The following is a 13,376-nucleotide window of genomic DNA, read 5'->3' as shown; positions in this document are numbered from 1 at the left end:
CCAGGTGTCTGTCTTAGGATTTGCTACAGGTCCTAATGGTAAGGGGTGAGCAGCTGCCACATAGGAGGATATTCCGGGTGGCCTAGCAGAGGACCACAGCTGCAGGCTGAAAGCTGATGAGGGCTTCAAGACAGGATGCCTAGGGCTGGGAGAAACTAGAGTTTTGGCTCACACAGAGTAGAGAGACCTCAATGAGCATCCTGGGCATTCAGTGGAAAGCCCAGAAGTCCATGCCTCATGGAGAAGAACCACACACGAGAGTACCGGCTACACCACAGGGCCCAGAGAAAACAGAAAGAGATGAGCCCTAATGAAGAATAAAACAAAGTCTTCGGGGATCAAAAGGACTCACCTTATATGTAATAACATAATATAATAGAAATACCTATAACATAAAATAATATACTATTCAAGAAAAAGTAGAGATAATAAATGAATAAATGGGAAAATGCAGAACATAAACAGAAACTATAAAAAATGGAATTCTGGAACTAAACTTACAATAAGCCAAAGGTATATTTCACTGATTTATCTAAACACTTTTCATCCTCAAAACCGAGGATGAATTCTCGACATTTTCAGATAAAGAAAACTGAAGATAATTCGCGGTTAGCAGCTACATGCTAGAATAAATACTAAAGGAAGTTCTTTAGGCCTTAGGGAAACGATATCACTTTGAAACAGACCTATAGGAAAACAGAGATACTAAACAGTAAATATAAAAGATGGTCTAATTTCTTGTCTTATTTAAAAGCAGCTATTTTAAAACAAAAACTACAACATTGCATTTTGTGGCATTTAATTTGCAGGGAAATGAAATACATGTCAATGACTGAAAAAGAGGGAGGCGTGGACTTATTTGTTGTAAGGACCTTGCATTTTGCAGAAAGTAGGCACAACGTTAATTCTACCTAGGCTCTAAGGATGCATGCTGTCATCTCTAAAGCAACCACTATAAATTAACATAAGGAAGTACAGTTAAAAAGCAAGTCAAGGTAAAATACTAAATTAAAAAAATAGTTTAATCTAAAAGAAGGCAGAAGAAAGAGAACAGAGAAACAAAACAGAAATGAGACTAATAGAAAACAAATAGCAAAATGGTAGATTTAAATCTACTATATAATTTTTACATTAAATATAAAGAGATTAAACATGCTGGTGAAAGGTCAGAGACTGTTCAAATGAACAGAAAAGCAATACTAGGCAAAAGGATGTTTACAGCAGACACATTTTATACAAACACACACATCAATTGAAAGTAAAAGAATGGAAAAAGTGATCATGCAAAGAGAAATCCCAAGTGAGCTGATGTGGCTATATTAATATCAGATAAGTAGAATTCAAGCAAAGTAATATTACCCAACAATAAAGGAGGGTATTTTACAATGTGAAAAGAGTCAGAAGACATAGCCATTCTAAATGTATCTGCACCTAATTGTGAAACTTCAAAATATATAAAACAGAAACTAATAGCACTAACATGAGAAATAGAAACATATGTAATCATTGCTGGAGATTTTAACACTCATCTTTGTGAAATTGATGGAACAAGTAGGAAATATGATGGATGATGCAGAAGGTGTAAGAAATATTATTTTAAAAATAGTTGTTTCTTGAATATTCTACCCAACCACTGCAGAATTTATATTCAAATCTCCACAGAATGTTCACCAACATAGATCATATGCTAAGCTATGAAATATGTGTCAATACATTTCAAAAGAATATGCAGAGTATATTCTCTTAACAAAATTATGAAATTAGAAATCAAAACTAATAAGCTATCTGGAGAATTATTTGGCAATTAAATAATATTTAATATATTTCTACATAATATGTTGGTTAATGAAGAAGTTACTAGTTAAATTAGAAGATATGCTTAATAATATTAAAAACCCAATATGTAAACATTTTCAGAATACAGCAAATGTGCTTAGAAAGACATGAATAGCTTTACATATATTAAATGGTTATATTAGGAAAATAAGAAAGTTTTAAAGTCAATGATTCAAGCTGCTACTTCAAAGAGCACGAAAAAGACATGCATACTCAGCCTTGGAATATAATAAAGACAAAACAGAACTTAGTGAAATAGAAAAGAATCCAACAAACAAATTTTAAAAATTAACATTAAGGCCAATATTGATGTTTTTGAAAGGATTAATATGATAAACTCCTAACTAGACTGATAAGAAAAAAAAGATTTTAAAATACATATTATCATTACGAGGAATGAAAGAGGATATATCATTATAGATCTTACAGTAATTAAAGGAATTCATAGTCATTTGTTGAAAAAATATCTCCTTTAATGTCACTTTTAATGATTTCTTTACTTTTTCCAATGAATTTGATCAGTCTAGCTAGGAGGGTCTTCTGAATAACGCTTTATCTCTTAGTGTAGTTGAATCAGTAATTACAAAAACCTTTTCATACACAGAACTCACTGGTGAATTCTAATCAACATTTAAGGAAGAAACAACACCAACCTTTTTCAAACTCTTTAAGAAAACAGAAGAGGAGGGGATACTGTCAACTGATTTTATTAGGTCAGCACAACTCTGATAATCAATTCTTGAAAAGAAATTATGAGAAAGAATTTTCCCAATAATATCAATCAAGAACACAAATGTAAAAATCATGAGCAAATATTAGCAAATCAACTCAGCAGATTATAGAAATGAACAATAGATCACAACCTAGTGAGGTCATCCCAGGAATGCAGATTGACTTAACATTCAAAGTCCAATGGAAAAAACTAAAGATCAATCAATGTAATTCACCACAGTAACAGAACAAAGGAGGAAACAATATAACTATATCAATAGATGTAGGAAAAAATTTGACAAAATTCAACACAATTGTGTGATAAAATCTCTGAACGAATTGGGATTAGAGATGAACTTCCTCAGTGTGATAAGGGGTATCTGTATAAAAACCAACAGCTAACATCACACTTATTCATGGTGAAATATTATACAATTTACTTTTAATATTAATATACGGAGCAAGGTAATTATAATGTTCAAGAGCAGGCAACATTTAGCAATTATGATAGAAATGAGAATAATTGTTACTTACTGGAGTCAGGGAGGGGTTGAAAGAGGGGCACAGGGAAGGTTCTGGCTTTATGTAAATAAAACGTGTCTTGATTAAGATGCCAGTAACATAGGAGAATACATTTGTTAACATTCAGATTGCACATGTAAAATGAGTGTGTTTCTCTGCATGTAAATATTTCCTCAAGAATAAAAATGCACCTTGCATTTAACTTTTCATTGCCTATGTTTTCCAAATGACACCAGGGCACCATGAATGACACAGTCTGTGGTCACAAAGCTAACTACCATGGAAACCAGAAGCATGATCTAGAAGATCCTACCTTTGGGAAAAAAAAAAAAAAAAAAACATTAATTTTTTGTCCATTTTCCTTAACAAACAAAGAAGAGTAACACTGAAAAAAAAATTTCTTAGGGAATTCACATCTTCTGCCCACAAGAAAAGGCACTATTGAGAATGGCTGCTGCTGCTGCTGACGGATTTACAGCTCTTGTTCCAGTCTGGGACTCCCCAGCCGAGGAGATAAGGATCCAGTTCTGGCACAGAGCTGGAATTGAACTCTGGGGGAGCTCTGCTTGACTTTAGAAGAAAGAAGATTATCACGTTAGATTTAAGTTGGGAGTATTCCCAATGCATTTTGAAATGTGTGGAAGTTTCTGGAGGACTATATTTTTTTCTAATTTCTTCTTGATTTTATTAGAAACTAGAATAAAAGAAACCTTAAAAATAGTTACTTTTATTTAATTTATGGGTAGCTTTTCCTGTGTTTGATAGAGCAGGTTCCTAAATCTCAATTTTCCCTTTCTAGCAAGAGCATATGTCTCTGTGTTACATGAGGAATTTCTGTTAGTAAATCACTCTGGTAAAGTTCCTGGGGTTGACGGAGTAGATACTACCTTCTATGAGAGACAACTCTATAAATACCTTGTTTGAGGGAAATTTATTAATCAGTAGCCCTAGGTAGGCTGCTGCTTTATAATAAAATATGCTTATATTGGGAGAGAGGAGGGGGACTTTGTTTTTATAAAACCATTTTTAAAAATGCAGAGTATTAATTTGCCAACTTACACTGACTAAACGTTATTGCTGAACTCCCACATGATAAATCAGAAAGAAAGATCCAACCTAACAGGCCAAGTCGGCTCTCAAATGAAAATTGATACCCACAACAGTATCTCCTGTCATCTTCTTTGCCAGTGAAACATGTGTTCCCTGTTATACAGGACCAGCCTTAACATACAGGATTTGACATTTGGTAGGTACCCAATAAATGTAGAATACATCAACATCAGTTACACTAAATAAAACAGTCTTATGAATCATGTTGCGTTGAGCATGTGCCAATAATCACTTGCCTTTTTAAAGTCCAGCATGCAGAGCTTGGCTTTCTCTCCGAACTGCCACTTGCACTGTGTGTTTGCATCATATAATTCTCCTGGCAATTTCTCAGGATACTTATATTCCTTCACAGGCTTTGGTTGATCAGCAAGGCAGATAGCTTGAGCAGTGCTGAAACAAAGAGGAGATGAGCTACTAGTAACTGCCCACAGAGTAACCAAAGGACATACAACTAATTATGCCCTTTTACCCCATGCAATTTTACAGCATATATTGTGTATACCAAGAGGAGAACTTTTTGTCTCCTGAGGTACAATATAATGTTTATCTTAATTATATGTAAATACAGAGACTTCAATTTCTGAAATTATTTATTATACATTGTACTTGTTCCAGAAAGATGATTTGTACTTATTAAATTTCTTAAACTTATGAGGAAAAGTGCAACTGAATAATTACAGCCAGTTTTCAATGTGAGAAGCTCTTATGATGGACACCTTTTATGCACGTTTCTTGCCAGAATCAACCAAAAGATGGGCATTATAAAAATAAAGCACAGTTTTTCCAAAGACTGGAATTTTCTTTCTTTCTTTGCTTTTTATTCTTTTTCCCTCTAGGGTAAGGGACACCTGTATATTATCTTCCAGATTCTAGAGGTTCTTCATGGAACACTGGATTTCCACCAGCAATGCTCTATGTTCAGGATGATTTCTGATGACCCCCAACTCAAGCAGAAAATTAACCTTGCTAAAATTCATTGGTAGATGGCTAAAGACCAACTAATAATTTCTTTTTCCATAAATAGATTATCCTCTTCTCTGCCAGGATGTTCTTTGGTATAATTTATGCATTTGGTGAAGAGTATTTAAATATTTTTGTGTTTTCAAATAGCAACTAAATCCCTCCTATAAATTTCAATAGGCCCTTCCCCGAGAAAACCAAAAAACAAAAACCTATAATCACAATATAATAAACAATGGCAGATCATCCTCCAAAATTGGCTCTGCATGGTTGTCCACCTTGATTGGAAGATTTCTGGCTCATTTCTAGGACCCCAGTCCCACGTTCCACTGCTTCAGAGCTCAGGACTCTGTGCATAAAAAGCAACAAATAGCCCAGATGGGTTCTCTGTGAATTACACCAGAGACTAGGGAAGAAATTACACTAATTCTCTACAATCTCTTCCAATAAATCAGAGCAAAGGGAATATTTCCTAAATTATAAGATGAGGTCAGCATTATCCTAATATCAAAACCAGACAAACATGTCACAAGAAAAGAAAGTTTTTCTTATCTCTCATAAACATAGATACAAAAATTCTCAACAAAATGTTAGCAAATTGAATCCAACAATGCATGAGAAGAACTATACACTATGACCAAGTGGGATTAATCCTAGGTCTGCAAGGCCTGTTCAATATTCAAAAGTCAATTAATGTAACCTATTACATCAATAGTCTAAAGAAGAAAAAACACATGATCATATCAATAGATGAAGAAAAAAACCATTTGATAAAATTTAACACTTATTCATGATAAAAAAAATTCCAGCAAACTAGGAATAGAGGAGAATTTCCATCTACAAAAAATATACAGTTAACATTATAATTAATGGTGAGAAACTTAAAGCTTCTCCACTAAAATCAGGAACAAATAAGAATGACTCCTCTCACCACTCCTTTTCAACACTGTAATGGAAGTACTATCTAGTGTAATAAAGCAAGAAAATTACATAAAAGGTATACAGATTGGAAAAGAACAAATAAAACTATCTTTGTTCATAGACGACATGATTGTCTATGTAGAAATTTGAAAGAATCCACCAAGAAATTTCTGGAACTAATAAGTTATGGTAAAGTTGCAGGATAAAAGGCTACAAAAGTCAATTGCTTTTCTACATGCCAGTGACAACCATGACAACCGAACAGAATTCATTGAAAATTAAAAACATGTCATTTATATTAGCACCCCAAAAATGAAATAGATATAAATCCAGCAAAATATGTACAACACCTACATGAGAAAAATCTACAAAACTCTGATGAAATAAATCAAAGAAAAAACTATAGAGAGGTATTTCAGGTCCATAGATCGGAAGACTCAATCTTGTCAGGAGATTAGTTCTTCCCATTTTAATCTACAGCTTTGGTGCAATGCCAATCAAAATTAAAGGAAGTTGTTTTAAGGATATAAACAAACTGATTCTAAAGCTTATATAGAGAGGCAAAACACTTAAAATAACCAGAGCAATACTGAAGGAAGAGAACAAAGACTGACAACACCCACCTTCAAGACTTACTATAAAGTTACAAGGAATGGACAAATAGATCAGTGGAACAGTATAGAAAGGCCAATAATACACCCACATACACATAGTCAACTAATCTTTGACAAAGGAGCAAAGGCAATGGAATGGAGAAAAGATAGCCTTTTAAACTGGTCATACTGAAACAACTGGGCATCTAAACGCAAAAAAATTAATCTGCCAGGCACAGTGGCTCACACCTGTAATCTTAGCACTTAGGGAGGCCAAGGACGGTGGATCAGTTGAGGTCGGGAGTTCAAGGCCAGCCTGGCCAACATGATGAATTTCTGTCTCTACTAAAAATACAAAAATACTAGCCAGGCATGGTGGTGTGCATCTGTAATCCCAGCTACTCAGGAGGCTGAAGCAGGAGAATCACTTGAATCCGGAAGGCAGAGGTCACAGTGAGCCGAGATCACACCACTGCACTCCAGCCTGGGCAACAGAGTGAGACTCCATTTCAAAAAACAAAATAAGATAAATAAATAAATTTTAAAAATGCATGTAAATGCAGACCTTATACTCCATACAAAAACTAACTCACAATGGATCATAGAGCTAAATATAAAATGCACAACTATAGAACTCCTAGAAAATAACATAGGAGAAAATCTGGGTGACCTTGGATATGACAATGGCATTTTTGATACATCAAAGGCACAACCAATGAAAGAAATAATGACAAGCTGTACTTCATTAAAATAAAAAATGTCTGCTCTGTGAAATAAATGTCAAGAAAATGAGAAGACAAGACACGGAGTGGGAGAATATATTTGTAGAAGACATAGCCAATAAAGGACTGTTACACAAAACATACAAATAACACTTACAATCCAAGAATAAGAAAACAATAAAAATAACAAAAAGAATAACAAAAAGTGGACAAAAATCTGAACAGACACCTAATCAAAGAACAGATATAGATGGCAAATAAGCATATAAAAAGATCTCAACATCATATGTCGTTAAGGAATTGCAAACTCAAACATCAATGAGACACCACTACACACCTCTTAGAATAGAGAAAATCCAAAACACTGACAATGTCAAACGCTGACGAGAACATGGAGAAACAGGAACTCTCATTTACCTCCAGTGAGAATGCAAAATGATCCAGCCACCAAAAGTGTGGGTGCAGAAAGGAAAATAACAATAAGAATAACAAAAAGTGGACAAAAATCTGAACAGACACCTAATCAAAGAACAGATATAGATGGCAAATAAGCATATAAAAAGATCTCAACATCATATGTCATTAGGGAATTGCAAACTCAAACATCAATGAGATACCACTACACACCTCTTAGAATAGAGAAAATCCAAAACACTGACAATGTCAAACGCTGATGAGAACATGGAGAAACAGGAACTCTCATTTACCTCCAGTGAGAATGCAAAATGGTCCAGCCACCAAAAGCGTGGGTGCAGAAAGGAAAATCCTTTCAGCCATTTTAAAAACAATCGACCACAATAACCATATGGATAAAATGAGTGTTGACTTTTTTCCATGCCATATACAAAAATTAAGTGGTCTACATATGATAAGCAAACAATAAAACTTGTAGGAGATCATGTGGAAGAAGACCTTTGCAACTTTGGGACGAGTAGAGGTTTTTTTGTTTTTTTGTTTTTTTTTTTTTTTTTTTTTTTCTAGCAGAGTACAAAAGCACCAACCCTAAAGACATATCAATAATTTGGACTCCATTAAAAAAATAAAAATTTCTATTTAGCAAAGCCACCATTAAAAGTGTAAATAAAATGTCACAGAGTCAGAGAAGATTTTACAATACATATATGTCAGAATGGGACAAAATGTTTATATTCAGAATGTATACAATACTCTCATCAAGAGAGAAGAAAAACAACAGGGTCTCTTTATTTTACATGCACAAAAGATTTTAGCGCTTTACTAAGAAGGTTACTCAAGTGGCCATTAAACATATAAAATGTATTCAGTCTTATTAATTAATACATTGATATGAAATTTCACACTACCAGATACCTAAAATGAAAAATATCAACATGACCAAGTGTTGGGAAGGATTTGAAACCATTTTGAAAATTTCACAAACACTTCTGGGAGTGTAACTTCACACAGTCACTTAGGAAAGCTGATTAGTACTGTCTATTGCACCTGTGCATATATATTTATGACTCTGAAAATTCCATTACTATATATACTCAGAGACATATATGCAAACCAAGAGAATATTCACAGTGCTGTTCCTTGTACTAGCCAAAAATTGGAAACTCAAATGTCTATTACAAATTGAATAAGTTTTAGTATATTTATATATTTAGTATGTAAGTTATATGCAACACACTAAGTAGACTAATGCTATATTTAGATGCAGGAACAAGGATGAATCTCACAACTGCACAATGGTGCATAACTCCTGATTCCAATATACAGTGTTCCATGTCAGGAGTTAAAGAGCTTGAGAGATCTTTTAGTTATATCCCATCATTTTTCAGTTAAGAAGACTGGGGCCCTCAGAAAAGGCTATATTACCCGTCAAGGTCAAGACCTTCCCAGACATGGGTGAGCAAGACATGACCTGATTCCCTCGGTCCTTCTCTCCTCTGCAGGAAAGTGCCTACCCTCCAGTCTTAGAGTCACACTAGCACTGCAGACACAACAACTAGCCATGACCTAAGATGAGCCTTGTATCTCAGAGCAGGATGTGAATTGAAATGTATTATTTTCATTGTGTGCAAAAACACGCTTAATGGGCTCTCAGGTCAGATCTCATTTCCTTTCAACAGAAGTAGTAGGGGGTATGGCGCCACTTACACTCCCAGTTCCCTGTGATGTTGGTCACCATTCTCATGCTTTGATGTGTTCAGATTCATATGGTCAGAGAGCTGGCATTTTCACGGATCTGCAGAGCGTGACTTAAATTTTTAAAAAGTAAACTGAAGATGAGTCCCTGTTGTCATGAAATTTTAAATAATGAGCTCAAATTTCCCTAAGTCACAGGCCTTCGGGATGCAGACATGAGTAATGTGATGAGGTCTGTGTCTGTTAATGGAAAATGACAAATGACTTTATTGACTCGGTTGATGAATTCACTCCAAAAAAGTATCAAGCCTTCATAACTCTACCAAGAATAGAGAAAAGTTGTGCTGAAAACTTCAGGCCAATTGAGTTCCCTTATATTTTTTTTTTCCACTATCAAATGCTAGACTACTAATAACGAGAACAGATTCATCTTAAAAGGTAGCCATTTATCCTTACTCATTGTTGGGATCATAGCCAAAGAGCTACCTAATTGGTGGAGAATATAACAGTATTTTGATTACTTGGAAATCAGAAAGTCAGCAAACAATCAAACAAGACAGTCTCAGATTCATTAAGTCAGTGAAAAAGTCAAGATTTAACACACTGTAGAAGTGTCCAATTTGCAACTGGTTTTCGAGTAAAATGAACCTTAATAGTGAACTTGACAACAAGAGACTTTCTTGGAAAATTTCACCATTCAAGAAAACAAATTTGTAAGCACGTAAAACCTTACCTATTTATTTATACTCATGTGGTCAGAAAAAATTAGTAAAGTCCCTGAAAATAAATGTTTATCATTGAAATGCTACAGAAGCGTTTTGCTGGATTCACACAAAAACACATCAGCACACTTCAACTTATAGTTCAGGTGTTCCAGTATCATAGAATGAAAATGGCTTTTAATTTCAGTATCTTAATAATCACTCTTAGGACTGTATTATATCTTCAAGATGACAATCTATTTTCAATGTCCTCAAAATAATTACTCTCCGAGCATGTAATTATCTTCTTTCCATGAGTCTGCCTATATTTTTTTGGCAGTTTCAAAACTTTTCTTGGACTTTCATTATGCTGGTTCTCACTGCACACCCAAATTATAATCCACTGATTTTTTAAGTTGTCAGAGGATATTTCAAAGTAGAAAAAGTGTTACTGTATCTTCCTCATAACCATTAAGATGAAAAAGAGGGTTAAAAAATTCTGAATCTAGAAAATTATAGAAAGGATCTGGAATATAGAAAACTCCAAATTTTCCTCGTTAACGCAAATAAAAGCATGCTGAGCCTAAAGTGAATAATCTTCCTTGTTTCCCAAAGTAGAATTTCTACACACACACAGAGAAAAATGTGAACAGCTGCAAGAAACAGCTAAAAACAATGTTAACAATCCCCAGCTTGACTCTGAGAATACCATGCAGGGAAAAACAAATGCTAAATGTACTCCTATACATCATGTCAGTTGTAGAATAGCTTTAACATTGTCTTTTTTGGTAATATAAATTTTTTTTTTAAATGATCAAGTATATATTCCCAGAATATGGGTTTATATTACCAAGATACACATGTTGTCCAAACTATTGCCACTTATCCTGGGTGGCATAAACTATGAAACACAGTTGTTCCTTAATGTGTTAACATACCTTGACTTCGTCCTTGGAGTAGGAACACCAAAAAGGACCAAGCTAGAGGAACACAGCCCCTGGAGGCTGATGATCAAGATTCTGGCTGGGAAGATGGGAAGCCAGGATCCCTAGAGAATGAGGGAAGAGGCAGCCATAGGGGCAACCCAGCCCCAGGTGAGCCCTGGGGCAACAGGCCACCAGAAAGTAAGCTGGAGTAAAATCAACAGAAGTACTGGTGTGATCCTACTCAAATAGTGTCCTAGAAATAAGAAGACTTAATTTGTGCAACAGAAAAAAAAAAAAAGAGCTGTATTAATTAAATAAATGAATAAAAAAGGAAGAAAGAAAACAAAAGAAAAAGTAGGACACAAAGAAGTAGGTCAGTGAAAGGAACCAGAGAGGCCAGTTGAACACTGAAGAATCTACAGGATCTAATAGGGTAGGGGAACTTTGCTCTTAGTTCTCAGTTTGGAATAACTAGCTCCTAGTTTTGACTGAAAAGACATGTACTTTACAAAGACTCGGAAGGCAGATAATCTGGTTTCCTAGCCTGGGGACTTCTTGGGTGCTGCCAAGTTATTTTTTTCTTCCGCCAAATCTGGTAGAATCTCCGTGGAGATTATTTCATTGGTCATGCAAACAACTAAACTCATCTTACTGTATACATTAAATATGTGTCTTTTTGTGTATTAATTTTAGCTCATTAAAGCTGTTACTTAAAAAAACCTTTGCTTTTGTTGGAAGTATTAGTAGTTGTCCTACTTTTTAATAATAGAAATATAATTCCTTTCTTGTCAAATTTCAAACTTTCCTATCACAACTAGCTAGTTCCTTAGAATCTATACATTTGTGTCCTTCTCTGTTCTTCATTTTTAAATTTTTATTTGCTTCTCCTCCTCATCTAACTTTCAACTTTACTAGTAATCTTATGATTTCTTGTGAAATCTCCTCCAAATTCTTAAGGTGGTTGTGTTTGTTAATGTTTCCCTAGAACACTCCCTTGAATTAAGAATAATTAAGAATAAAGAATGCTTTCTTTGATGAATCTCAAAAATACAATTTTCAAAAACATTGTGAATGAATTTAATTGAGGACTAAACATGACAGCCCATTTCCCTTCAGTATTTTCAAGCATTCGTGTATTTTGAAAATAAGGAAACATTTTTGTGTATCTCCTCTACTAGAATCAGTGAACTACTGTGAGTCAGTATGTTTGTTAAGAGCAAACACAGTCCTTCTATGTGTCTGGCAAAATAAATTTCTGGCTAATGAATAAATATATCCTCCATCCTGAATAAGAGTAGGTCTCGGCCGGGCGCCCTGGCTCAAGCTTGTAATCCCAGCACTTTGGGAGGCCTAGACGGGTGGATCACGAGGTCAGGAGATCGAGACCATCCTGGCTAGCACGGTGAAACCCCGTCTGTATTAAAAAAAAAAAAATACAAAAAACTAGCCGGGCGAGGTGGCGGGCGCCTGTAGTCCCAGCTACTCGGGAGGCTGAGGCAGGAGAATGGCGTGAACCCAGGAGGCGGAGCTTGCAGTGAGCCGAGATCGCGCCACTGCACTCCAGCCTGGGCAACAGAGCGAGACTCAGTCGCAAAAAAAAAAAAAAAAAAAAAAAAAAAAAAGAGTAGGTCTCGCTGCTAGGACCAAAGAAACAGTATTCCTTAAACAGCAAAGGTGCAAATCAGTGTGTCTTCAATGAGGAGCAAAAACATCAAGCCACAATTTCTCCCTGGCACTGCTGTTCAATCTGAGAAGCTGTGTTCAGAAGTGAAGAAGAGGAGTGTTGAGTTTAGGTGGATCCAGCATGTGGCATCCACTCAAAGCTCATGAATGGAGATCCAGCATGTGCCCTGCCTCCGCTGTTTCTCACAGATCAGTCATCTTCGAGACATAAAAGCTGCTTTCTAAACACTCTCAATCATCTTTTTAGTATCTGAAACAAATGATTTTGTTAGTACTTAAAGATTTAAAAAAAAACAATAATAAAGGCTATGATTGCAACAGAGTTGCTTTTCCTCTGCTGGCTGCATCCATTGTCCTTGAGATAAATACAGAGAGATCACCTCTAGGGTCCAGAACGCTGGGTTCTACTCACAATTTGGCCACTGACCAGCTGGTCCCTCCAGGTTTCAGTTACTTTTCTGCAAAAGGATTTGGGGTTCATCATGTGGCACAGATGACTCTCTCTCACCTAAGCACATGGGTAGAGGACATTTCTCAATGCCCTCTGCACTTCTGGGCGGTCATATGAGTTCCTCCAGGAAC

General features: G+C 35.4%; 1 protein-coding gene across 3 annotated transcripts in view; it reads right to left on the bottom strand.

Annotated features, from left to right (window-relative positions):
- ADAMTS16 (ADAM metallopeptidase with thrombospondin type 1 motif 16) overlaps positions 1–13,376 on the bottom strand; it is a 180,502-nt gene that overhangs the window by 103,665 nt on the left and 63,461 nt on the right. For all 3 annotated transcript variants that reach the window (XR_012414501.1, XM_005556567.5, XM_045393523.3), the window contains exon 10: positions 4,416–4,569. Coding sequence is in view for 2 of the 3 variants with exons in the window: in XM_005556567.5 (XP_005556624.3) it covers positions 4,416–4,569 (154 nt within the window). In the remaining variant the exon portion in view is untranslated. The remainder of the gene's footprint in view (positions 1–4,415; positions 4,570–13,376) is intronic.

The sequence above is a fragment of the Macaca fascicularis genome, chromosome 6 (genome assembly GCF_037993035.2).
Source record: "Macaca fascicularis isolate 582-1 chromosome 6, T2T-MFA8v1.1".
NCBI classification, from domain to species: domain Eukaryota; kingdom Metazoa; phylum Chordata; class Mammalia; order Primates; family Cercopithecidae; genus Macaca; species Macaca fascicularis.
Note: the sequence above shows the minus strand (reverse complement) of the source record. Positions and strands in the feature narration are given on the sequence as shown.